This window comes from Lepidochelys kempii, chromosome 1 (genome assembly GCF_965140265.1).
Source record: "Lepidochelys kempii isolate rLepKem1 chromosome 1, rLepKem1.hap2, whole genome shotgun sequence".
NCBI lineage: Eukaryota > Metazoa > Chordata > Testudines > Cheloniidae > Lepidochelys > Lepidochelys kempii.
The window spans coordinates 23,663,474-23,688,296 of NC_133256.1; the positions used below are offsets into that span (position 1 = coordinate 23,663,474).

The following is a 24,823-nucleotide window of genomic DNA, read 5'->3' on the forward strand; positions in this document are numbered from 1 at the left end:
TAGCCCAATATCCTGTCTTCTGACAGTGACCAGTGCCAAGTGCCCCAGAGGGAATGAACAGAACAGGTAATCATCAAGTGATCCATCCCCTGTCGCTCATTCCAAGCTTCTGGCAAATTCCCAGCTTCTGACCTCACTAAGGTCCTGATTCAGGAAAGCATCTGTGTTCAGTAAAGGTTCTTAAGTACCTACTCAACTGCTTCCTCAATCAAGGCCTAACAATAATAATAATAGCTAGCTAAGACATGCTGGTTCAGCAGTGTAACTTACATATGCCTAACTGACGTAATTGGGACTAATCTCTCATGCTTTGAGTTAGGCACATCTGTAAGTACCTTGTTGAATTGGGATCTAAAACCCCAATTCTGCAAACACTTGATTCTTGATTCTACAAAATCATTAATCTACTCAAGTGAGTACTTGATAAGGACTACTACATTAGCAAAAGTTATGCATGTGTTTGCAGGATCAGGGCCTAAGGCCAGAAAGGCTACCAAACTCGATCCTGTAGGCTGTTGAGCACTCTGACACTTAAGTCCTTGGAGCAGGCACCACACAGCATTAAGCCGCTGGCGTTCACAAGGACTCTGCACTGAAAAGGGTAAGATACAGTTCCCTGCTCGTTTTCTCTCTAGACCAGGGATCGGCAACCTTTAGCACACGGCCTGTCAGGGAAATCCGCTGGCGGGCAGGGCCGGTTTGTTTACCTGCAGTGTCTGCAGGTTCAGCTGATTGCGGCTCCCGCTGGCCACAGTTCGCCGCCCCAGGCCAATGGGGGCTGCGGGAAGCAGTGGCCAGCACATCCCTCAGCCCATGACGGCAAACCGCTGCCAGTGGAAGCTGCAATCAGCCGAACCTGCAGACACTGCAGGTAAATAAACTGGCCCGGCACGCCAGCAGATTTCCCCTGATGGGCAACGTGTCAAAGGTTGCCGATCCCTGCTCTAGACTGTCATCTCCATTAATAATGTTACCTGAGGCTTTGACCAAGAATTATTGTGTTCAGTTATGAAATGTGGTACCCAGAATTCTTAATATCCCCTTAAAAAGACACTAAGTCAACTAAATGGTACATTTCTATCTGAAGTATTTTGTCAATTTATTGTTACAAGTAACACCCAAGGAAGGATGAAAAAAACTACATTAACCTCTGATTTTTCCAGATTTATTTTGTGCATTTGATAGCACTTCGTGTACAATTAGTTTCACTGGTACCACTGTACAGTCAGTTTACTGTGTTGCTCGTGTGGATCTTTCACACAGTGACGGGGGAGAGTAAAACTGTCCAGATTTCAAGTTTACCATGTCTCTTAAATAAATCTACACTCTGAAAACATCATCAATTTGCATATTTATTGTACAAATACTGATTCCAAAACTTAATGTGCTAGTTTACCTACAAGTTAGTGCAACAAATGGAACAAGATATTTGATATTTTCCTTCCATTTATATAATGCCTGTTACATATCATTGTAGTTGCTCTGTATTCCTTCTAATCTGTGGCAGAATACGATTGCTCAGACTGTGATGTTCAACGTAATAATCAGTTTAAGTCTTACCTGATAGCATATGTAGAAGCTGTGCACATTAGGAATAAAACTAACACCATCAGGACCCCAGTCAGTCCTGGAACTGCAACATAAACACACATAGATTTAAAATTATAATAGGAAAAGGTATACTCATCTTTTATGACCATTTAAAGTGCTGGTCTGTATTAGGAACACAAATCATGTATTGATCAAAATGATTTATTTCATTTATGTAATGTATTTATAAGAGCCAATTTTCCAAATGAACATAGTTTCAGAGAATTTTGTGCAAAAGAGATTTTCACTGTTATTCTCCATCTGGAGAGGGGAAAATATGTTTTCTTCCTTGCATTAGTCCAAGTATATACAGATACATCTAAAATTCACAATTTACTGTTCACTCCTCCTCTTGTACCCCCTTTGCACCATGAACCAGCTAGAGCTCAGCAGGTAGCTTTCTAACAGCACAGGCTTTCAGTTTGCTGTAAAGGCTGGTTTTATAATAACTTTTGAAATCTCTTTCAAAGCGAGTTACTTGCAGAACATTTCCATTTTAATTTTGAGTGTTAAATTTTTTTTAAAATGTACAGCTCTCCAAAACAGCACAATTAAAAAACTGGTCACAGACAGAATTTCAAGCAAATCAATTGCAATGCCAGCTGTTGCTAAGATCATTTGCAGACCCATTTTACCCTGAAATGGGAAAAATGCTGCAATTAGTCTTCATGACATAGTATAATGTTTGAAGTTGTTGACTGTAGAACAAAACCTGCGAGGATGAGCTGCAGTCAGCATTCCAGAGTGATAGGACAAAGATTTTAAATTACCTACCTTAATGCTGGCATCTGATTTTCAAAGTTGGTGGCTTAAGAATTATGTATAATGAGCAAACATTTAAAAGCCATGAAGAGTTACATATGAATATTTTACCTCTTGAAGAAAGCAAATCATTCAGAGTTTTAACATGTAAGGACCCAGGCCTGCAAAGCCCCATGCTTAATATAACATAAAGCCAATAGGACCACTCACAGTGTGTAAGGTTAAACATATGCCTAAGTCTTTGCAAGATTATGCTCTAAGAGCTTGATCTTGCTTCCACTGAAGTCAATGGCAAAGCTTCCATTGGTTATAATGGGGCAGGATCAAGTCATGTTTGCTTCCAAATGTAGGCCAAAATTTTCAGAAATGACGAGTGGTTTTAAGTGTCTCAATTTTTGAGTGCTCCATTTGAGACTTGACTTTTAGAAAATACTGAGCACCAGAAAACCAGACTACTTTAATGTGCTTAAAGTTAGGGACCCAAAAATTGAGACACCCAAAATCAGTACTCATTTCTGAAAATCTTAGGATGAAATCCTGGCTCCACGATCAATGGGAGTTTTGCCAAGGACTTCAGTGGGTCCAGGATTTCACCCTAGATCTTAGAAAAAACAAGGAGAGTTGCAATACAATTTGTCTCCTTTCTCTTCATTTATTCTTTTTAAATATAGATTTTCAATCTGTGCATGACTAAAAAGTTATCCCCTCCTCCTCCCATTACCCCTGCACTCCACTCAAAACACAGCTGCTAAAATCAGCTTCCTAAGCCTTCATTCCAGTCATGTGAGCCCACTCTTCAAATCCCCAACACACTTGTCCTTCTCTTCTGCATCAAATTCAAGATTCTTGTTCTAACCTACAAACCCCTTCTCAACTCTGTCCCCTCCCTACTTATCTGCTTTTATTTATTTTCCCTTTACCCCCCACACCATTCCTGATACTCCTTTAGTGATGGCAACCTTCAACATCCATCTGTTTCTCCCACAAGCCTCTTCACACTTCCTAGTACGCTGCCCCTCAGCATGGTGTGTCCTCACCAGATTAATCCATAAAGTCATCATCCTCCTCTGCCTCCAAGTCCCATATCTGCTGTGTTGCCTTCAAGAAATCAGCCACCAAATTTGATTGTCAGCTCTTTGGGGCAAGGACAGTCTTTTTGTTCTGTGTTTGTACAGCCCTTAGAACCATGGGGACTAGTCAATGGCTGGGGCTCCTAGGCACTATGGCAATAATAATAACTAATGGTTGGTCAGGGATAGCTCATTTTATTTAAAATTAAAATGAATGGGAACTATCCGTTTGTGCAATAGCACCCCTGTACTCTTATTGCTGCAACCCCTCTCCTTCCTTCCTTCCATCCTCTTGTTGTTTCATTTGTTGCCTACTGTCTCAAATTAGACTGTAAACTCTTCAAGGTGAGGACAGTGTCTACCAATGTGTTTGTACAGCACCTAATAACAACAGGGCCCCAAACCTAGTTGGGACATCTAGGCACTACCACAATTCAAACAACAATAACGGTGATTCAAAATGGTTGCTGCATTCTCACCTGAATGCTTCTGCTATTTTTTTTTACAAGTTAAACTCTTAAAAATTTAAAATTATACTAAAAAAAAAAAAATTAAACCCCCCACACCTTAAGCCTTAAACCACCTGTGCCAAGTATTGATTCCTACACTGCAGGATATGCAATCCCCCTGCATGGTTTTGATCTCTCTAGGCTGGGGAGCATAAATGAAAACCTGGCCTCTGTGAAGAAAATGGAAGGTCTGATACTGACTTCAGTGGGACAGGACTTCAACACGTGGCACAATGGGCTGAAAGAAGGATGCTATTAAATTACTGATCTAGAGTCAGGCCAAAACATCCCTTATGAGTGAATACACTGAGAAGTGAAGAGGAATGAAAATGACACAAGGTTTTCCCCTAGCTCCCTTAGGGAGACATGGGTTCCACCTTGCAGGCTCTCACTCTAATACAGTGCGTTCCCCAAGATCCACACAGCTCTCAAGGTATCCACAGAAGCAGGGTCATTCATGGAGAGGCTGTGGGCTGTACAATGTGCACTCAGGCCCTCTCCCTGATCCAAGGCAACACTGCTTATACTTTATTTGCACCTCCTATTAGATGTTGGTTTTGATGCACCCTCCCTCTTCCTCCTCCTTAGTCTGTGAACAACCCTCACCTTGAACACCCACTGAATGCCACATCAATGCCAACTGCACTACTTCTATCAAAAGAAGGCTGAAGGGAGAGGTGATCACTATCTATAAAAACATCAGAGGGATAAATACCAGGGAGGGAGGGGACACAAGAACAAATGGATAAAAACTGGCCATCAACAAATTTAGGCTTGAAATTAAGTGAAGGTTTCTAACCATCAGAGGAGTGAAGTTCTGGAACAGCCTTCCAAGGGGAGCAGTCGGGGACAAAAAACCTAACTGGCTTCAAGACTGAGTTTATGGAGGGGATGAGATGCTGAAACTGCCTACAATGGCATGTAGCCGATCTACAACTGCTTGTAGCAAACATCCCCAATGGTTAGTGATGGGACACTAGATGGGGAAAGAGAATTAATACAGAGAATTCTTTCCCAGGAGTCTGGCTATTGGGTCTTGCTGACATTCTCAGGGTCCAAATTACTGTCATATTTGGGGTCTGGAAGGAATTTTCCTCCAGGTCAGATTGGCAGAGACCCTCGGGAGTTTTTGCCTTCCTCTGTAGCATGGGGCTCAGGTCAACTGCAGGTTTAAACTAGTGTAAATGGTGGATTCTCTGTAATGTGAAATCTTTAAATCATGATTTGAGGACTTCACTAACTCAACCAGAGATTATGGGTCTATTACAGGAGTGGGTAGGTGAAGTTCTGAGGCCTGCAATGTGCAGGACATCAGACTACATGATCATACTGGTCCCTTCTGGTCTTAAAGTCTGAGTCTATGCCAGTTAGGCAACAGAGTTACACCACCATTTAGATTATCACTGATTTTCTATGGAAGCTGCACCAGCTGACACCTGGTCTAGATTTGGCTTAGAACCTTTGAAAACTATGTTTTCTATAGACTTCTAATTCCAGTAAGTGCAACAGGAGCAAGAGACACCGGACCCCATCATGCAGTCCTTTCAAATGAAACTTTTTTTGGCGTGTTTCTATGCTGTCTTGCACCAACCCCTACCAAATCAGAATAGCAGCATTCTGTCTTCATTCTGAACAGGGGTGCTCAAGGTGAAACACAGCAGAAAAACAGACCCCGTAGGTGCCAATAGGAGTTGAGTCTAAGCCAGGAGAGTCTGCATCAGGCCCAGGGAATCCATTCCATAATGGGAATACATTGTTCTCTGTCATGCGCATGCAACTAAAACCTCTTTGCTCACTTATTTTTATGATTATAGTTGCTTGCTTCCATGTTGCAGCTGAATCATTCTAAAGTTGAACTGATCCTGACATAAACCAGCTGAGACAACCAGTCAGTGTTTTGGTTACATTTATTTTTCTAACATTAGATAATACAGAAATATGGTTTTAATATTATGTAGAATCTCTGTTTGAAATTATGTTCCACTGACTCATCTGCAGAATAACAGCACTGAAGACTCTGCTCACACCACTCCAAGGATTTCTATAACTTCTCCTTCCTGACTACTGGATAAGCAAACCTAGGTTCATCTCGTCATATGCTTGATGTAACAAATGGCAGATTTGTATAATACCAACACAGAAACTAAATATTTTGTCTGGAGTGTGACGATGAAAAATGGCAAACAGTTATGGTTGTTATTTTTTTGGTTTGCAGATAACAGAGCAATACATTATCAAGCCATTATATTGAATGCGTATTTTCTAAATATTCTAATTGAGGTTACTGAATCAGTATCACATAGCCTCAGTTAGATCACAGTTTTCTTTTGAAAATAGTGAATTTTCCTTGCAGTCATCTCAAGTTGGGGGGAGGGGTTATTATCCACTGACACTCTGTGAGGCAGCAGCTTTCCCTTTGTTTAAAGTTAATCTCACCTCTGAGGGACTGAACACCCTCAAATCTCACTGAAGTCAGGCAAGGAAGTTGAGGTTCCTCAGTACCTTGCAAGTGCTAAGCCTTGCAAGACTGGGCTGTCCATAAAGGACAGGTAAGCAGATGAAGTGGGTCAGTTGTCATAGAATATCAGGGTTGGAAGGGATCTCAGGAGGTCATCTAGTCTAACCCCCTGCTCAAAGCAGACCAATCCCCAATTTTTGCCCCAGATCCTTAAATGGCCCCCTCAAGGATTGAACTCACAACCCTGGGTTTAGCAGGCCAATGCTCAAACCACTGAGCTATCCCTCCTCCCCTGATATCCTATAACAACAAAAAGCCCCTAAAGTCGGGTTCAGGCTATAACCTAGCCCTTCAGTTTGCCTCCTTCAGAGGCTCACTCCACTTCTAAATATTAGGAGAGATCTATTGAGCGGCCTGTATTAACTTGGAGCAACGACCTGGACTAGTCATCCCCCATTACTCCCTGTCTCCATCAATGTTGCTCCATGAGATGAGGCTCTACAGCAGTGGTTTACAACCTTTTTTCATTTGTAGACCCCCAAAATTTTCAAATGAAGCTGTGGACCACTTTGGAAATCTTAGACATAGTCTGCAGACCCTGAGGTACCCAGGGACCACAGGTTGAAAACCACTGCTCTAGAGGGTCCACCCTCTGATTTATTTTCTCTCTTCTACAAAAACTAAAGGCCCTCATCCTTCTTTCGCTGAAGTCAATGGAAGTTTTGGTTTTGACTGGAACAGGAGCAGGGCAGGTCCCCATGATCATTTGTATATTGCTGTGTGGATACAGTGAAATACCTTTAAGAACACTTAGGAACACTGTGGTCCCAGCTCTGCCCCTACAGAAATGGAGGTAAATCCGACTGGGGGTGGAAGTGAGACTCTTGTCTGGCTGAAAATATATTTCTGGTTTGATTGCAATATGAAATCTAAACTAACTAATCAGCTTATCAACTCTGCACAGAAGGTTACCAACTTACCAGTAGTGAAAAGGAGTTTCCTGGGGTCCTGAAAAATAGACACAAAAACACACAAAAATCAGTTGCTATTTATCATTTTATATCTCTTAATATAAGAAACTGCTCATCATTTCCACATGCCTCGCTACGACAGTCAATCCCTAAACCTGGCTGTAAAAGTGGACTGCGTAACTGGTAATAGAGAACAATGACAACTACGTTCCATCAATGTACACTGAACCTTTTGCCAACCCTTGCAACCATTTGCAAAAACCAAATGCACACTGAATAAGAAAGCAGAGTAGTGAGACAATCAGACACTTCTCTGCTTTCATAGATAATCATTTTACAAAACAACTTTCCCTAGCTACTGAATAGTTGTAGGAGAGGGATGAGATTTTAAAGCTGAATATAAAGACAAGGGGCAACTATGTTGCTCCCATTGAAGTCAACTGGAGTTTTGTCACGGACTTCCCTGGGAGCAGGAGTGAGCTTAACATGGCTGCCTCAAGGAGTTCACAATATCAGGCCAAATGCTTCTCTCCACTTCCTTGTGGGAGGTTCGGGGGGAAAAAGCAGCAGATCTGAGTGGAGGGGAAAAGGCAGAGTGCCAACACTATAGCATGTTTCCACAATCCCCTTGATCCTGAGGAAGTCCCTCTATGGCCTTGTCTTCACCAGTGTGGGGCAAAGTGTGTTCTTACCTCGAGTTAACTCCCTCGAGATAAAATCCTAGTGGAGGCAAGGCAGTTAGTAGTTTTTGTATGAGTTAGCTGGTTGAGTTAAAGATGAGGCTCCTCCACAGGCTTTAACTCAACCTGCTAACTCATGTGAAAACTTCTAACTGCCTTGCCTCCACCAGGATTTTGCCTCAGGTTTATTCATTCAAGTTAAGAACACACCCTTTTTTTTTTTTTTTTTTGGTAGTGAAGACCAGGTCCATGAGGATCATGGGTGAGAGGGGCAGGCTGAGGGAAGAAGCAATTATGGAGCAAAGGAGACAGTCATCCTCCATGGAATCATTCCTCCACTCAACTTCAGAAGGACTCTGTGAGCATAAGTTAATGCTGACCTTGTAAGCACTAAATGATTCCTATTTCCCCACCGCTTTGGGCAAAGCCTACCACCCAAAGAACAGTTAGGGAGCAATGCACAGTGGGGAAGCCTGTGGGAGCATTACTCCTGTAGGCAGTGCAAAGGCAGGAGAAGACTTTAAGACTTCCTCAGGCCAGAGTGTTTCCCACAAATGACTTTAGGCCCTACATTCTGATATGATTTAAGGAGGCTACATCAGAGATAGAAAAGTCAGCTGAGTATGGCATTTTGCAAGCAGAATGCAGCTTCCAGCCTAATTCAGGCAGACAATTAAAGCCAAAATAAAAGTATCCGATACTGTTCCCATTCAAGCCAACAGCAGTTTTGCCATGCCTTGACTTGAATGAGAGCAGGATTGGCCCAAATCTTGTCATGCTTCAATCCATATGTCACATTACACTGCCTGTGCAATGCTGCAAATGCAGCATCTATTCTCCTGCCTCTCCCATTTTATAAGGTCCAATGATAGCAGCATAAATGATTCAACAAGGCCTGCCCAGCAGCAGGGCAGTAAACTAAGACAGAACAGTGAAGTGACTTGCCAAAGGGCACACAGAAAGGCAGTGGGGGAGACTGCTGCTGGAGATGTGGGTCTCCCAGAACCACCCTCGCTCACATGTTTGGGGACTCTCAATCCTTTTGGTTAGACGTCAGTAGGAGGATTAACATGATAATGGATACCACCTTAAAAATTAAACCATCATCCTGAAAACTCTCCACCTCCATGGAAATCTTGGTTCTCTAGCTTGGTTCTCTAGCCAAACAACTCATGTTACAGAAACGGAAAAGAAGCCTGCCTCCAGGGACAGAAGCTTGGCTCAGCAATATGGCTGTCCTGGCAGCTAAAGAGCAGGTAACATTTTGGAGAAGAGGGACCCCAAGACAAATTGGCAAAGATATGGTCTAACTTTTTAGAAATCTTTAATTCCTAGCAGATAGAAACCAAGCTGTTGCTCTCCTTTTCCTTCCCTTCCCCCTTTCCTTTCTTTCCTTTCCCTCCCTTCCCATTCCTTTACTTTTTTTGTTCTTTTTGTCTTTTTCTCCCCTCATTTTTGGGGGAGGGAGGATTAATAAAATATAAATAAATAAGTGACTTGCTTAAGGTCGCACAGAAAGTCAGTGGCATAGCTAGGTCTCCTGACTCCAGTCCTAGTACTCTAGCCGTCGAAAGGAAGAAAAGAAATCAAGAGGATACTGCATTTTCACAGTATGCAAGACAAGCACCACTGTACACATCACTCATGGAAACTATAAGGCACCATACAAGTTACAACTATTTCAAGGAATATATAAAGGAACAGGTCACCCACCTCACCGCGGTAGTTTGCTGCATTTAGCGCCAAAAATTCTTCAGTATAGTTCACAGAGAAGTTAAGGACATTCACCAGGTGTGCGGCAACATGTAAGACTATAAAACGGAACAAATCTCAGTTCACTAAGATGCATTTTGAAGATTATGTGAAGCCCCTAACCCTGGTAGCTCATATGCGTAGGTGGATCCCTGTTCTTACACACATGAGTTTGTAGATCTGGGTCCCAAGTGACTGACTAGGCTGATTCCGTCATTATAATTTAGTCTATCCTACTCCTAGCCTTTATATATAAACTACCTGTTTATCATTTTCCTTTGCATATTTGGAACATTCAACTTTCTGACCTGCAGATTTTATATAAGAACCTTCTTTATGGAACTCATTCAGCTCTGACTGAATTCAATTGGAAAACTCCCATTCACTTTAGGGGAAACAAGATCAGTCCTAAGACACCATATGCTATTGTTGTACTAAGTGAGTTGGACAGATAGGCTGATATAAAAATACTACTCATTTTGAACCTTTTAAAGTATTGTAATTTATTTTCCCATTATAATTTTGATTGGGAAACTGAATCAAAGGACTGTGTCAACGCTATGTTAACACTTCATTGAAAGTGGCAATATTTTGTGGTATTTACCTGTATTGCCCACACGTTTGCAATAGATCTTTTCATCTCTAACATTCATGCCTCCTCATTTAAATTGACTACATGTGGTCTGAAATCAGTTAGGACGGCAGCTTTTAATTTGATTTCATATAAGAAATAAGAACTGACACTTCAGAACCTGTAACTTTTAAGGAAAGTCTTTCCACCCTCATTTAGATCCCAGGCTTCAAAAATGTCTGAGAAAACATTCACGCGTCTAAACAAAGAAACACAGAGAAAAACTACCCCAAAACGTACTGCACAAGAAAAGCCACAAGTGACTTGTATTGTTTAATATGCTTCCCACATGAGCTAGTGCTCAGCACAATAAAATCTTACCTGAAAAGACACATATAGTAACACCACATGTTACATGGAAAGTTTTACTTTTATCCAACAGCCTTCTTGTTTTCCTGCTGGCAACCTAGTAAAAAAAGAATTCAAGCAATCTCTCTTCTAAGATGAAGCAATGGAAAATAAAGTTAAAAGTAATTGATGTTCTAGACATGATTTCTTTGTCAAATTAACTTTTATACGAGGTTTAATGCTATTTGATCACAACACCTACATTTAGTAGGAACAGGATTAGACACAACAGGGTAACTCCATGGGCTTGATGCAGAAGTTACTAGAAGATGTTGTTTGGTGTGTGTTATTCAGGAGATCAGACTAGATCAGCAAAATGGCCCCTTCTGGCCTTAGGATCTATGGGGATAAGGCTTCACTTGCGCTCACTCTTCTTGTGCACACGGGCACAAGATGACCTTACTTACCAAAGCAAGAAATGTTCTTAGCACTGGGCCCAACCCAGCCAGGTCAAAATCAATACTTTCCTTAGCTTCAAAGGGATCCGGAGCAGGGTCCACACACAATGTATCTACCATGCACATCTAGGATACCTGTCTGCAGACCAGCACTATCTACAGCCAAGCAAATGAATAGTAACTAAATATGTGTGTACTGTAACCTTTCTAATATTTCTTAGGAATCTGTCTATGTGCATGGTCCTTATTAACTGATTGATTCTAAATGTTGTTTACCTTCTGAGATCCTCGGAGGAAGGCCAGGAGAATACGGCACATCGGTAAAAGGACCAGGCTGCAGTTCAGGTTGAGGACAGATGCTGAAGCTCTGCTAATACACAATCCTAGCTGAACAAATACAGCAAGAGTCAGATTATAGAGTGATAGTATGGTCCAGTATGGGTAGGGGGCTAGGCTAGGCTAGAACTTGGGAGACCCAGGTTCAATTCCCTACTCTACCACAGGTTTCCTATGTGACCTTAGGCTCTCTGTGCCTCAGTTACTCCTCTAAATAAATAATAGTACTTCCCTAATTGGTAGGGGAGTTGTGGGGATAAATGCACTAATGACTGTGAGGGGCTCAGGTACTATGGTTGGGCGGGGCTATGATAGATTGTAACACAATATATATTACACCCTTAATGTCAAAAATTAAGGTGGCTAAACAAAACTAAATTTGTCCCAAAGAAACAATTTTGAAGACCCTGTAGAGTACAGCGACCAGATATCAAGTTTGAAAAATCAGGAAGGGGGTGGGGGATAATAGGTGCTTATCTAAGAGAGAGCCCCAAATATCGGGACTGTCCCTATAAAATCGGGAGAGCTGGTCACCCTACTGTAGAATAATTAAAAGAATTCTTTGCTCTTCCCTAGAGGAGCTTGGAGGTGCCCAGTTGTTGCTTCTGAGAGCAGAAGAATCTGGAAAGATTTTATAAGGGGTAGGACTCAGCCCCATAAGTAACTATAGCAATAGTTCAGACCTAGCTATGTAAAAGAAGAGAGAAAATCTGCTGTGAGGATTTGTTGACCTAATCGTAGGCCTGATCCAACTCCCACCAAAGTCAATGGAAAGACTCACTTTGACTTCAGTAGGAATTGGACTGGCCTCTTTTTATGTCAAAAGGTGACATCTCACTTGGAAAGAACTGCCACCCTAAGCAACGTTCACAAGCACGTGTAAGGGAATAAATCAAAAGCAACCCTAATGTCAATGGAGCAACCACCCTCTACGTGGCCAGAGGGGTCACACAGCCATAGTTAGAGAGGAGGAAAGGATTAAACAGCGTGAAGACCCTCATTAGCCACTTAACTAAAATTTAATGGCTTTGTGATAAATGAGCCAAAGAACAACATCATACGTTAATTCAGCTAAAATGGAAATAATTGTGCCATTTCAGAGACGGTTGGAATAGACTCACAGTAGGTCCTTACCAAGTCACACACTGCTAATAAGCACATTCCCTAAATTGGACCCCAAATCAGCAATGGGGAGTTGATAGCTGGGAACTCCACTCACTAAAGCTTTTATAAAATATGCTATATAACATTTACTGGTCCACTTGGATCCTAACTAATTAAACCTAAACCTCACGTCAAATAAACGAGCAAAGTACACCTTGTGATGCCTTCACCCTAAATTCACAAAATTTAGCAAGTTGCAGCAGCTCTCCCCGTTATTAGTTTGAATTTGCATTTTTCTGTTAGCTTTTACAAAAGATGCAGTCAGACTGTCAGTAGATAAAGACATTTTATTCCTAAGGGACGTCTGTAGAAATACAGCATCTCGCACACACACAAAAAATGATTAAAAAAGTATACATGTTAAAAGACAAGTCATTTTTGCATATGTGTATTTTTAAAATATAAATGAAAATAAAAATATAGTATCAATTTTTAGGATACGGCTGATTGAAATTTTTGTCCTTTTTCAAAAAAAAATAAAACATAGCTATTTTTGTAACATGTAACCTCAAATGTAATCAAAACAATTTCAGGTTTTTTTCTCTTTCTTTAAGGGGGAAAAAGAAAGGAAAGGGGAAAAAATGAAAGAAAAAAAGAGAGGTGGAAACCAGGAGAGGAGGGTCAGTTTACAGTTAGTTGAAAAATTAAAAAAAACAAAACCTGTGAAGTGTTTTGGAAAAAAATGAAAATTTGTCATTTCTTTCTATGCTTTTTTGTGGAAAACAGAATTTTCCCACCAGCTCTAATATTACATATACATACACTCTCAAATAAAATAATTAACATACACTTCTCATTTAGAATTCACACAGTCTACCAAGACTACGTCCACTGTAACATTAGAGGAGGTGCTGTCTTTCTGATGAGGCATAAAACTAAGATCTAAACTCGTTATAGTCATTAAAGATCCCAGGCATATTTTATAAAGGCAGAGGTAATAACCCTGGCTTCTTGTCCGATTTCTGACATGGGCAATTATATTGCCCAAACAGTATTAACTCATCCTCTTTGATTCCTGTCCTGTTATTCAGAGTTGCTGTGTACTATTTAGGAGTGCCAATTTCCACTCCAGAGGGGCTGCATTACAGGCAATAGATGAAGAGATGCCTAAATCTTGATTACAGATTATTATATAAAGGACAGCGGGGACAAAATCCTGTGGATCCCTACCAGGCACAGAGCCACAGAAAGGTGGTGACGGTAACAATGATCTTATTTTTACATGGTACCTTTCATATAGAAGGATCTGAAATCACTTGCACAGGTTTGGGCCCGGCGGTCCCCTGTACTGGGAAAGGAAATTGTGGTGGTTGCATGCCTGCACAGAGTTTGCAACAGTGGATGATTCTCCCCTATACGCCCCATCTCTTTGTAGTGAGTTTGACCACAAAGCCAACGGATACCTGAAATACGCACAGATTGTATGAGATCTTCAGTGGAGTGGGCCACCTGGGGGGAGCATCTGTGCCTCCACATTGGCTCCCAATCCCCCCGGCTCCTTTCAGTCCTCTGCGTTAGAGCTGAGCTGCTAGGTGTTCCCCCCATCAAACACTAGCCTCCAGAGAATGAAGGGAGACTCGCAAATGTCCATAGTGTTGTGATGATGGCATGAAAGAGTGATCACCCACTCACCACACACATACACCCTGGACCTGCTCTCTGCCATATCAGGGATCTAGACCTCTGCTGAATACCAACTGAGCTGCTTCCATGGGAACAAGGATAAGTGGGATTTAGGTAAAAGAGGCCACAGTCAACAACCCACAGTTCAAAAGGAGTAAAAAAAATCATTTGAACATTGTGGCATTCATAGTAAACATAGTACTTCTATTTCCTTGCCATAGATTAGGCTTAAAGTGACTCCCAGGTTATGCAAAATGAATCATTTTAGAACATCACAAATATTTTTGGAGTATCAGAAAAGTGGCAGTGTTCTGTTTTGCTCTGGCATATCTGTGTACGCTGAATTCTGGAGAGGTGAAGTTTGTTGCTATTTTCATTAGTTATTATTTCTGTAAAGGAAGTCTAGAAATGAGCTGTATATGTCAAAGGAATAATTTTTAAGAAACTGAAATTAAAGTGTTTAAACATTTTCATTAGAGGTTTTTGACACAAAGAACGGGTTAGAGAATTTCAGTGATGAAATGAGAAACACGGCAACGATCTGAACTACAGTTTATGCAAAATCCAGAAAAAATGAGAGTGCTAACAGAAAACATTCCAAAGCTCAAGAATAATAAGCAAAGCAACTGGTAAACTTTATAACTTCTGTTATCTGGCACATGTGATACATCACAAGGATATTGAACACAAGGATTTCTGCTTGGGTTGAAATGTACAGCATCCACGCAGCCATTATCTAACAGTGCTTGTATCAGATTGCAAGCTCTTAGAGGCAAGGGCCATGTTTTGTTTTGTTGTTCTGTTTGTACAGTGCCTAGCACAATGGGGTGCTTGTCCACGACTGGGGCTCCTAAGCATTACAATAACACAAACAATACGTAATAATAATTAGATGTGATTATCTCACAAAAAATTACAATGGAATCCCATGTCTATTGTTAGCTGAGCCCAGGGTGATTACTGTCTTGAACATTATTAAATATGGTGAAATTATTTCTTGTCAGAATCATAGGGTTAGAAGGGACCACAAGGGTCATCTAGGCTTACCCCTGCCAAGATGTAGGATTTGTTGTGTCTAAACCATCCAAGACAGATGGCTATCCAGCCTCCAAAACCTCCAGTTAAGAAGCTTCCACAACCTCCCGAGGCAGTTTGTTCCATTGTCCTATTGTTCTTACAGTTAGGAAGTTTTTCCTGAGATTTAATCTAAATCTGCTATGCTGTATTTGAACCCATTGCCTCTTGTCCTGCCCTCTGTGGCAAGAGAGAACAACTTGTCTCCATCTTTTTTATGGCAGCCTTTCAAGTATTTGAAGACCGCTTTCATATCCCCCCTCAATCTCCTCTTTTTCAAACTAAACATGCCCAGTTCCCTCCGCCTTTGCTCACATGGCTTGCATTCCATCCCTTTGATCATCTTTGTCACTCACTTCTGGCTTCTTTCCAGTTTCTCCACATCTTTTCTATACATTTGGGACCAAAACTAGACACAGTACTCCAGCTGAGGCCTAACCAGCACCAAGTAGAGCGGTACCACCACTTCCCACGACTTGCATGCTATGCCTCTGTTTAATGCAACTACACGGCTATTTTTAGCTCTGTAATATAAGCCCAGGGAGCCCAAGTCTGTTGACCCGAGTTGGAGTCTTGCTCCCCTGGACTCTGTAGACACACCCTAATGGTTCCAATTGAAGGAGCGCCCCAAAAATCTGAACCATGTATACGGCAGGTGGGCTGGAAATAGCTTAAGGAAAGCACTGTATGCAGCATTTCAGCAGCCCATCTTCCATCATCAAAATGAGGAGGAGTGCAACAGGAAAGTTTGCCCAGAGTTTTTCCCCCAAACTTCAAAATGGCTCAGTTCTGCTTTAGTACGCAGAGTGGGTATTTTATTTCATCTGAACTGGTTTGTCTATCACTAGTTTGCACAAACATAGCGTGACACACTATACCTCGGGGGAGCGCCCCCATATTCATCATTTATATATAATTATGATATTTTATAGAAAGCATGCCATGTGAGATATCAGAAGAAAGGTTATGATTTGCTGAGAGCTATTTTTCTATCTAAATATGTGTACTAGTGCATAGGAAGTTATGAGATTTTGTTGTATGGTTGTCACTAAAATATGCTGTGAGTTAGGGAACTGCCCAGATATTAGATCCCCAGAGACAAGGACAAGGGAGCTAACCAATGCCCAGGTAGGTGTCAAACAACCATCCACAGCCATTGTCCAGCAAGGGAGTTACAATTCAATGACTCACTTGCACAAGGCCACACCAGGGGAGTTGCTCAACCAACCTGGCCTGGTGACTCAGCAGTGCTGGACTTATGCACATCATGGACTAAGGGTATGAAACAGAACACAGTGGCCCCATGCTTAGTCCTTTCTCTTCTCCCCCACCTACGCTGACAGCAATGAGAAAGCTGGAGCAGAAGAGACTGGTCCCCAGGCTAAGAGGGAAAAGCCTGCGTATGAAAGATTGTAACCAACCTGCTGTAACCACCGGGATGAGAAAAACTGCCTGATGTATATGTTGCCCAGTCTGATAGGGTTGAGAGTTTAGACTGTGTGCTTATATTTTCTTTTCTTTTGGTAACTAACTCTGACTTTTTGCCTGTCACTTATAACCACTTAAAATCTATCTTTTGTAATCAATAAACTTCTTTTAATGTTTATCCTTATGAATGAGTTTGACTGAACTGCTTGGTAAATCTGCTCAGGTCACAAAGGCTGGTGTATACCCACTTTCCATTAATGAAGTGGTGAATCAATTAATAAACTTGCATTGCTCAAGAAAGGGTCCTGAGCAGTGCAAGACGGTATATTCCTAGGGTGCAGGCCTGGGAGCTGGGTGATTTGGCTGGTGCCTTTCTCTGTGTGATCCATGAGTGGCTCTGGGAGCATTCATGCAACCTAGCTGGGTATGGGGCTCCACATGCGGTTGTACTGGAGAGGTTTACTGCTTGCCACCAGTAAAGTATTGTGAGAGACAACACAGAATATGAAGTAAAGGGGGCATAGTGCTCCCACAGTCCCAGGTTGAACCCTGGGGATCCTGACACACATAGATTTTCACTGGCTTCCCAGAAGTAACTCACAGAAAGTTATTGGGCCGGATTCAGAATTCACTTACACTTGTTGTCATAAATATAAAGGGAAGGGTAACCACCTTTCTGTATACAGTGTTATAAAATCCCTCCTGGCCAGAGGCAAAATCCTTTCACCTGTAAAGGGTTAAGAAGCTAAGGTAACCTCACTGGCACCTGACCCCAAATGACCAATGAGGGGACAAAATACTTTCGAATCTGTGTGTGTGTGGGGGGGGGGGGAGCAAAGGGTTTTGTCTGTCTGTGTGATACCTTTTCTGGGAACAGATCAAGGATGCAAGCCTTCCAACTCCTGTAAACTTAGTAAGTAATCTAGCTAAAAAATGTGTTAGATTTCCTTTTGTTTAATGGCTTGTAAAATTTGCTGTCCTGGAGGGAATGTGTATTCCTGTTTGTGTGACTTTGTGTAACTTAAGGTTTTGCCTAGAGGGATTCTCTATGTTTTGAATCTGATTACCCTGTAAAGTGTTTACCATCCTGATTTTACAGAGGTGATTCTTTTACCTTTTCTTTAAATAAAATTCTTCTTTAAAGAACCTGATTGATTTTTCATTGTTCTTAAGATCCCAGCGTTTGGGTCTGTGTTCACCTGTACCAATTGATGAGGATTATTATTATCAAGCCTTTAACCCATGAAAGGGGGTGTACGGCCTGGGGGGATATTTTGTGGGAAGATGTCTCCAAGTGGGCTCTTTCCCTGTTCTTTGTTTAAAACGCTTGGTGGTGGCAGCATACGGTTCAAGGAAAAGGCAAAGTCTGTACCTTGGGGAAGTTTTTAACCTAAGCTGGTAAAAATAAGCTTAGGGGGTCTTTCATGCAGGTCCCCACGTCTGTACCCTAGAGTTCAGAGTGGGGAAGGAACCTTGACACTTGTGTTACACTGGTATGACTCCGCTGACCTCAGCTCAACCAGCATGACTTTGAGAAGCAGCAGGCTCTTTGCGTGCTGTGTTGGCACCAACTGACCACAAAGATTCTGGACCCCACTGGTAGCTGTGCTCTGCTTTTTGAACATACCCTAGCGGCAACTCTTGTGCATGTCTGTCCTGCCGGAAAAGTAGGCCTTTTTTTTTTCACAGCAATTATGATGTGCTCATAGCAAAGAGTTTATCACAACTGCCACAAAAAACGTATGATTCCTTCTGATCGTTGGCACACAACAGTCTTTGGAATATATTTCTGTTAACCCCGAGGAGAAAAATGTTAAACCAACTATCACCCAGTTCCTTATGATCAGCAGTCTTATGTCAAAGTACAGCTGGGGTAGAAACAAGTATGTGCTATAGGGGATGTCTACGGAGAAGGCTGCAGGTTTCCCTTACTTACAGAGATAGTAAGTAGGCCACTAGTAGCTCATTGTCCCTATGAGACACCTCCCCCATTTGCTGCCCCCATATGTTCTCCACAGTAGGATATACCTCATCTGACTCATGAGTACGCATGTCCATCTATCCCATAACTTCACCCACCCCCAAGATGTTCCTCCCACATGACCACCCCCTCAGAATTCTCCACTCACTCTGGTGTAAATCTAGAAGGCAACACTGAAAGCAATGGAGTTATAATGGTGCGAAGGAAATGAGAATAAGGCCCCTAGTCTCTGTGTACTGAACTGTCTAGGTACATTATGGGGGAGAGTGATGGAGGACAGGCAGGAGTGGAGGAGGATGAGAATCAGCCTGCCTTTCTATGAAAAATTAAGAAGTGCCCTCTCCTGGAATCAGGTTGCCACCTAAATGGACCAGCAACCATTATTTGTATTTTGTCTTAGTGATCTTTAATAAAGATATATTCCTATAATCCACTGCCTTCATATTAATTCAGGTTCATTTCCACCACATCATTACAAACAAAATGTGAAACAACTTGTAAAAAAAAAGCAGGACATTTCCAAAAAAGTGTGATTCATGTATTTTGATGGAAAATGTCACGTGGTTTCAATAATGCTTTGTGTAAGCTTTTACTGAGCAGAAATCAAATTGGGCAATGTGCTTGATGTGACAAGCTCATGCGCTGTTGGGAAACAATGGATAACGCAAAAACATGAGTAATGTCTAGAACCACAGTTTACGGAAGGTCCAGAAATAAATTTGAGAGCTAAAGCTTCACTTGATAAACAGCCAAGAGCTCAAAAATGTCACTAAGTAACTCACTCTTTCCAAGTGATCCCTAAATGGTCTCTCAACTTCCTTTGTGCTACCTGGGCAACTTTCACATTATCATGTAGTAACAAATGGCTCAAAAGAGTGGACCTTTGGATTTTTAAATAATGATAGAGGAAGAGAAGATTCTTGCTCCAAGGCAAATCTTAACAGAGGAACATATCCCTGTTAACTAACTATAAAATAGCAGGCATACAATCCTCTCTTGTCTAGAAGGAGAAGATATTACTTCACATAAGTAGCACATTAAATTGTTTCATGCAGAGCAAAAGGAGGCAGCCAACCCACCAGCTGCTGCTCAGAGTCCTGTCTCTCTCAGTACTTAAAGAACCCTCCTTTATCATCATATCTGAGCACTTCACTAAACCTGTGAGGTAGAGAGGTGCTATCATCCCCATTTTACAGATGAGGAACTGAGGGTGCAACTAATGGTACATCTATGCTGCAAAAAAAGCAAAAAAAATTCTCAGCAGTGAGTCTCGGAGCCTGGGTCAACTGACTCAGACTCACGGGGCGCCTGCTACGGTGTTAAAAATAGCAGTGTAGACATTCCCACTTGAACTGGAGACCCAGCGAGGGGGAAGGGTCTCAGAGCCAAGGCTCAAGCCCAAGCAGAAACATCTCCACTGCTATTTTTAGCCCTGCAGCACAAGCCCCACAAACCCAAGTCAGTTGCCCTGGGCTCAGAGACTCTCCACCACGGGGCGTTTTTTTGCAATGTAGAAGTATCTGAAATGACTGCCCAAAAATCACACAGGAAGTCTGTACTAGAGCAGGGAATTGAAACCAGAGTCACAAGCTAGCATCCAATACACTGAAACACCTTTTCTCTCTAGGCAAGCACAAAGCCAGTAAGAGCCAGAGAAGTTTTTGGGGGTGAGGGGGGAGAGAATATGTATAGATATGTCTGAGTGGGGAGCAGGAATGGGTGGAGTGTACTGCTCTCCAGCTATTCCCAGCAACATAGGGTCCCATGGGGACCACTGCCAGCTGGTACACGTCATCAGGGTAGTCCCCAGGCTGCTCCAACCTAGGCTGAAGCAAAGAACCAGGGAGTCACAACTGGTTCCTGGTTCTCTGGGTGCTGCTGCAAGGGGTGCTGGAAGAATGCTGTAATGGAAGAAATATGCTTTTCTTGGGTTAAGCAGGATATTTCAGCATTAACACAAGAAGAGACTAAAACTATTTATCATTAATATAAACCACACGATGCCCCGAAGTTCTCAGGCAAAGTTATCAACAACACTAAGATGAAAGTTGATGTCACAATTGTATGCACTGAAACCTAATATTAAGTTCAGGGAATACATTAGAAGGGAGATCACAGATAAGACCTCAAGGAGTAGGGTATTATTTCACATGTTAAACTCCTCTTGAAGCACAAAATAAAAGGACGAAGACCCAGAGTCCATCAATGAACTTTCATCCATGCCTCAGTTTCTCTGAGTCAAAATTATTTATAGGATCTCTGTGGGTGAGGCAGGCTTCACTGAGCACTTTACTTAATTTTTACTCATTTGCCTTTTGTTTGTACTGTGTATGTTTCCTTATTGCTGATCACAGAGTACATGCAAATGTCACACACTTTACAATCTGGGATGAAAGAAAAGTTTGGAGTTTGATCTTGGTTAAGATCAGGTGCTTTTTAAAGAAAACTTATTCATACCCCTAGAGACAGCCAAATTTGGCTGGAACTCTGGCAAACACAGCTTTTCTGGCTGGATTTATTTATTCCCAGAAAATGGAAGTGGGAGGAAAAAAATCTACCAGAACATTTTAGCACCTCATTTTAGCTTGTACTTGTTCCTAAAAGAGGACACTTTGGAGGCAGAGAGCTATGTAATCCCATCCTCAATTAATTGCAATTCTTTTGAAGTTATGTTAAGTCATTGGGGGCATACTGGAGTCAGACAGTTTTTAAATGTTTGACACATGGTTATATATTTACAGATACAGCTATATCTAGTGTTTATATAAATATAAAAAAATTAATTAAAGTAGGGACCAGACTCTAATCTCAGTTACACTGAGGTAAATCTGGAGTAACTACTGAAATCAACAGAGTTACTCTAAGTTTACACTCGTGTAACTGAGATCAGAATCTGATGCAATACAAAATAGGGAAGGGGCAGGAGAGAGCAAACATCAGCAGCAGATTTAGCCCCTTCCCCAACATAGGGGAATGGTCTTCGTAACAAAACTGAAGCTCTAAATTCTTGTGGCTAACTATATGAGTCATTTTCTTTCCATGCCACTTGGAACCCATTAATCCAGGCCACTCCTCTGAGCCTGTTTTTGTTTTTTTGTCTGTTTCTTTCTTCATATCCAGTGTACGTACACATTATATATGTTACCTGCATGGACCATATGAGCTCTGTAACTCTGCTGGAGACAATGACACAACCCACCTGAGCAAAGTAAGTCATTGTCTGAAGTGTAACAGAAGCCATCAGAGCCTAAACTAATCTCCTGCCTAGATATCTCTTTGTGTTTTATTACCTAAGCATATTAATCTGGGGGAAAGGGAGAGGGCTGATATAGGATTTTATTTGCTTTTTATTTTTTAAAAACAGGGAAGATGTAACAGTGCCCTGACCCAGAGCAGATGACATGAAGCTAGAAAATAAAGATCAGCCTCTTGTCAGCGCTCCTGTGTGACACACGCATGTACTGTCCTTCTAAGTATGTGGGCATTTTATATCACGCTCCCTTTGAAGGAACATAGTCCCTTTCTGAAGAATGGGACTCTATTATGCACTCTTTACCAAAAGACTGTGAAGGGATGATCCTGCCCTAAATTTCCATGGAGTCAGTTGTGAGATAAGGGTGCTCAACACCTCAAAGGGCACAGGTTGCAGGATCAGGCCCAAAGAGGCTTCTCTTTTGAGATGTCTGGATCTCTAATCCTGTCTGGGTCATGGTTTATTGAGCAATGCTGCTATTTTGGGGATTTCCCCCTTCTCTCCACCCCTTTTTTCCATATTTCTGTTGCATTCATCCTCCTTTGTCATTAGGTGCACACCTTATCATGTAGACTATAATGTAAACATCAATAGCAATCAGGAAACACACTGTACACATCTCCGTCTCAGGGAGTTAATCAACCCAGCAAACCTGGTTGAAAGTAAAGTTAGCTCTTCAAGGTTAATTCTAAGGCCTTGTCTATGCTAGACTATTAGGGAAAATATCCCTCCATTGCACAGATATCATTGTACCTATTCTCTTCTATGTAAGTACTTACTCTGTGCTCACCACCCTAGTATCTAAGCTCCAATGGTAATGTAGACAGGACTCCGACATTTTTACCACAGTTCTAGAAGAGACAGTGGTAAAAATGCTGAGGGCTACTTGAGCCCTGTGTGCATTAATGCTCCCAATGTTGCTACTATGGATGAAGCTCCATCTGAGGTAGCACAACAGCAAGAGGTCTCCCAAAAAATGGTCATATAGACACCCTTGATGGGAGCACTGCCACTTGAGTGGAAAAGAATTAAAAAAGCAAACAATGAACGTTAAAGATCTGTACAGTGCAAAGAATGAGCTCTTTGTTGGCCCTTAACAGATGATAACCTGAATAGCATTGTTGGATTGTTGAGTCTGAGAAGAGAGGACAAAGGGTTAAAGGAAACTCTGCAAAACACCAGAATGGCAGAAAGAGAAGGCAGACAGAACAATATAATAGGCAGCAAATTGCCTCCAAATCAGACACGGACTATGTTGATAATTGGACACATGAGTTAAACCCTTAAACAATATTGTGAAATCCCAATACAGGAAGAGGAGCTTAAATAACAAAGGAAAAAATAAAAGCGTCTAGTAACAATTTTTGCTACACGAAACACCTACTGCAAGAAGCAGACTAATAAACACATCTGGCATCCTTTGGTTACGAGGCAATTAAATACAAAATAGTACGATAAAGCAAACAAAGTTTCAAGATGCCTAATTCCCTCCAGACTGTAGTGGGAAAAACAGACTTCAGTGGAGTTGCACCAGAAATTTGCAGGGAGAAACTTGGCCTCAAATAGCAAAGTCTTTATCATGATAAAGCAGCAGCAAATGAGATCTCAAGCCATTGTATCATCTGGAACATATTCCAAGCAAGAAATAAAGAAGACATCAACATAATATATTGTAAAATGCTATGTGCAGCAGTACCAGTATAGCTAAAGGATGAAATAAGACTCCTCTTTTCACTTCCATTTTCAGTTATGTAATACTCCACCAACAAGTTCCCTTTAGGGATGCAATTTCTCCAGTATGCTCTCATGCCCAGAAGATAATTTCTTCCATTAATGACTAGTTGGCCATTTTAGAGTTATCCAAAAATGAAAGGGGAAAAAAAACGGGGGAGGAGGGGAAGGGCATTATTCAGCAGTTAAGAAATTATCTCCCATATTTTTTCTCCACTTAAAAATATAGATTTTTATTTACTCAGTTTAATGTAGCTGTACGCACGGTGGCTTGAGAGAGAGCGAGAGAGAAAGAGAAAGAAAGATTATATAGCTTGCACTGTAAACTGACCAGAGGGAATGTGCAAAGGGGAAAAAATATAATGAGGAAAATCTGGCCCTGGGTCACATTATAGATGGACAAAGGATTACATTTAGTAGTCACAGGCAAACACCACGCACCATTCCATCCCCGGTTACTGAGAGAATGCTGGGATTCTTACTCAGGTAGTGTTCCTGACTCAGAACCAGAACTCCTTCTTTCCTATCAGCCTCTGACTAATAGATGTATCTGAGGTCCTATTTATTAGCGCCGTATCTGTGCCCCTCACTACCTTTAACGCGTTTGTGCTCACAACACCCTTGTGAGCTAGGGAAGTATTCATACCCATTTTACGGATTGGGGACTAAGACACAGACAGAACAAGGGCCAGATTTTCATCACTATATTTTTTCCCCTTTGCTCATTCCCTCTGGACAGTTTACAGTGCAAGCTAATTGTACCTACTCAGGAGATACTGATAACTTCAAGAAAGAAAAAGACCTACATCTCACCACCTAGAAACTATTTCTGGTGGGTCCATCATTGCAAAGGCAAAGTGGAGATGTCAGCATTATACAGGTAGATGCCATCTTTTTTCACACTGATTGCCAGAAATTAAGGCAAAAAATGACGGGACTTATAATTATTTATTAACCAAGCACACAGGAACATGAAAATGAGATGGAAAAAGGCAGAAAGACTAAGATAGTTAATAAAACAACTCCCCTAAGACACATACAGCATGAGAACTGGCATAAAAGCT

General features: G+C 41.6%; 1 protein-coding gene across 2 annotated transcripts in view; it reads right to left on the reverse strand.

The window, feature by feature from the left end:
* The window catches only part of NOX4 (NADPH oxidase 4), a 154,576-nt gene that overhangs the window by 128,164 nt on the left and 1,589 nt on the right, over positions 1 to 24,823 (reverse strand). For both annotated transcript variants that reach the window (XM_073318104.1, XM_073318024.1), the window contains exons 3-7: positions 11,446 to 11,556; positions 10,745 to 10,829; positions 9,754 to 9,851; positions 7,370 to 7,397; positions 1,561 to 1,633 (exon numbers count right to left, since the gene is read on the reverse strand). In XM_073318104.1, the coding sequence (XP_073174205.1) occupies positions 1,561 to 1,633; positions 7,370 to 7,397; positions 9,754 to 9,851; positions 10,745 to 10,829; positions 11,446 to 11,556 (395 nt within the window). The remainder of the gene's footprint in view (positions 1 to 1,560; positions 1,634 to 7,369; positions 7,398 to 9,753; positions 9,852 to 10,744; positions 10,830 to 11,445; positions 11,557 to 24,823) is intronic.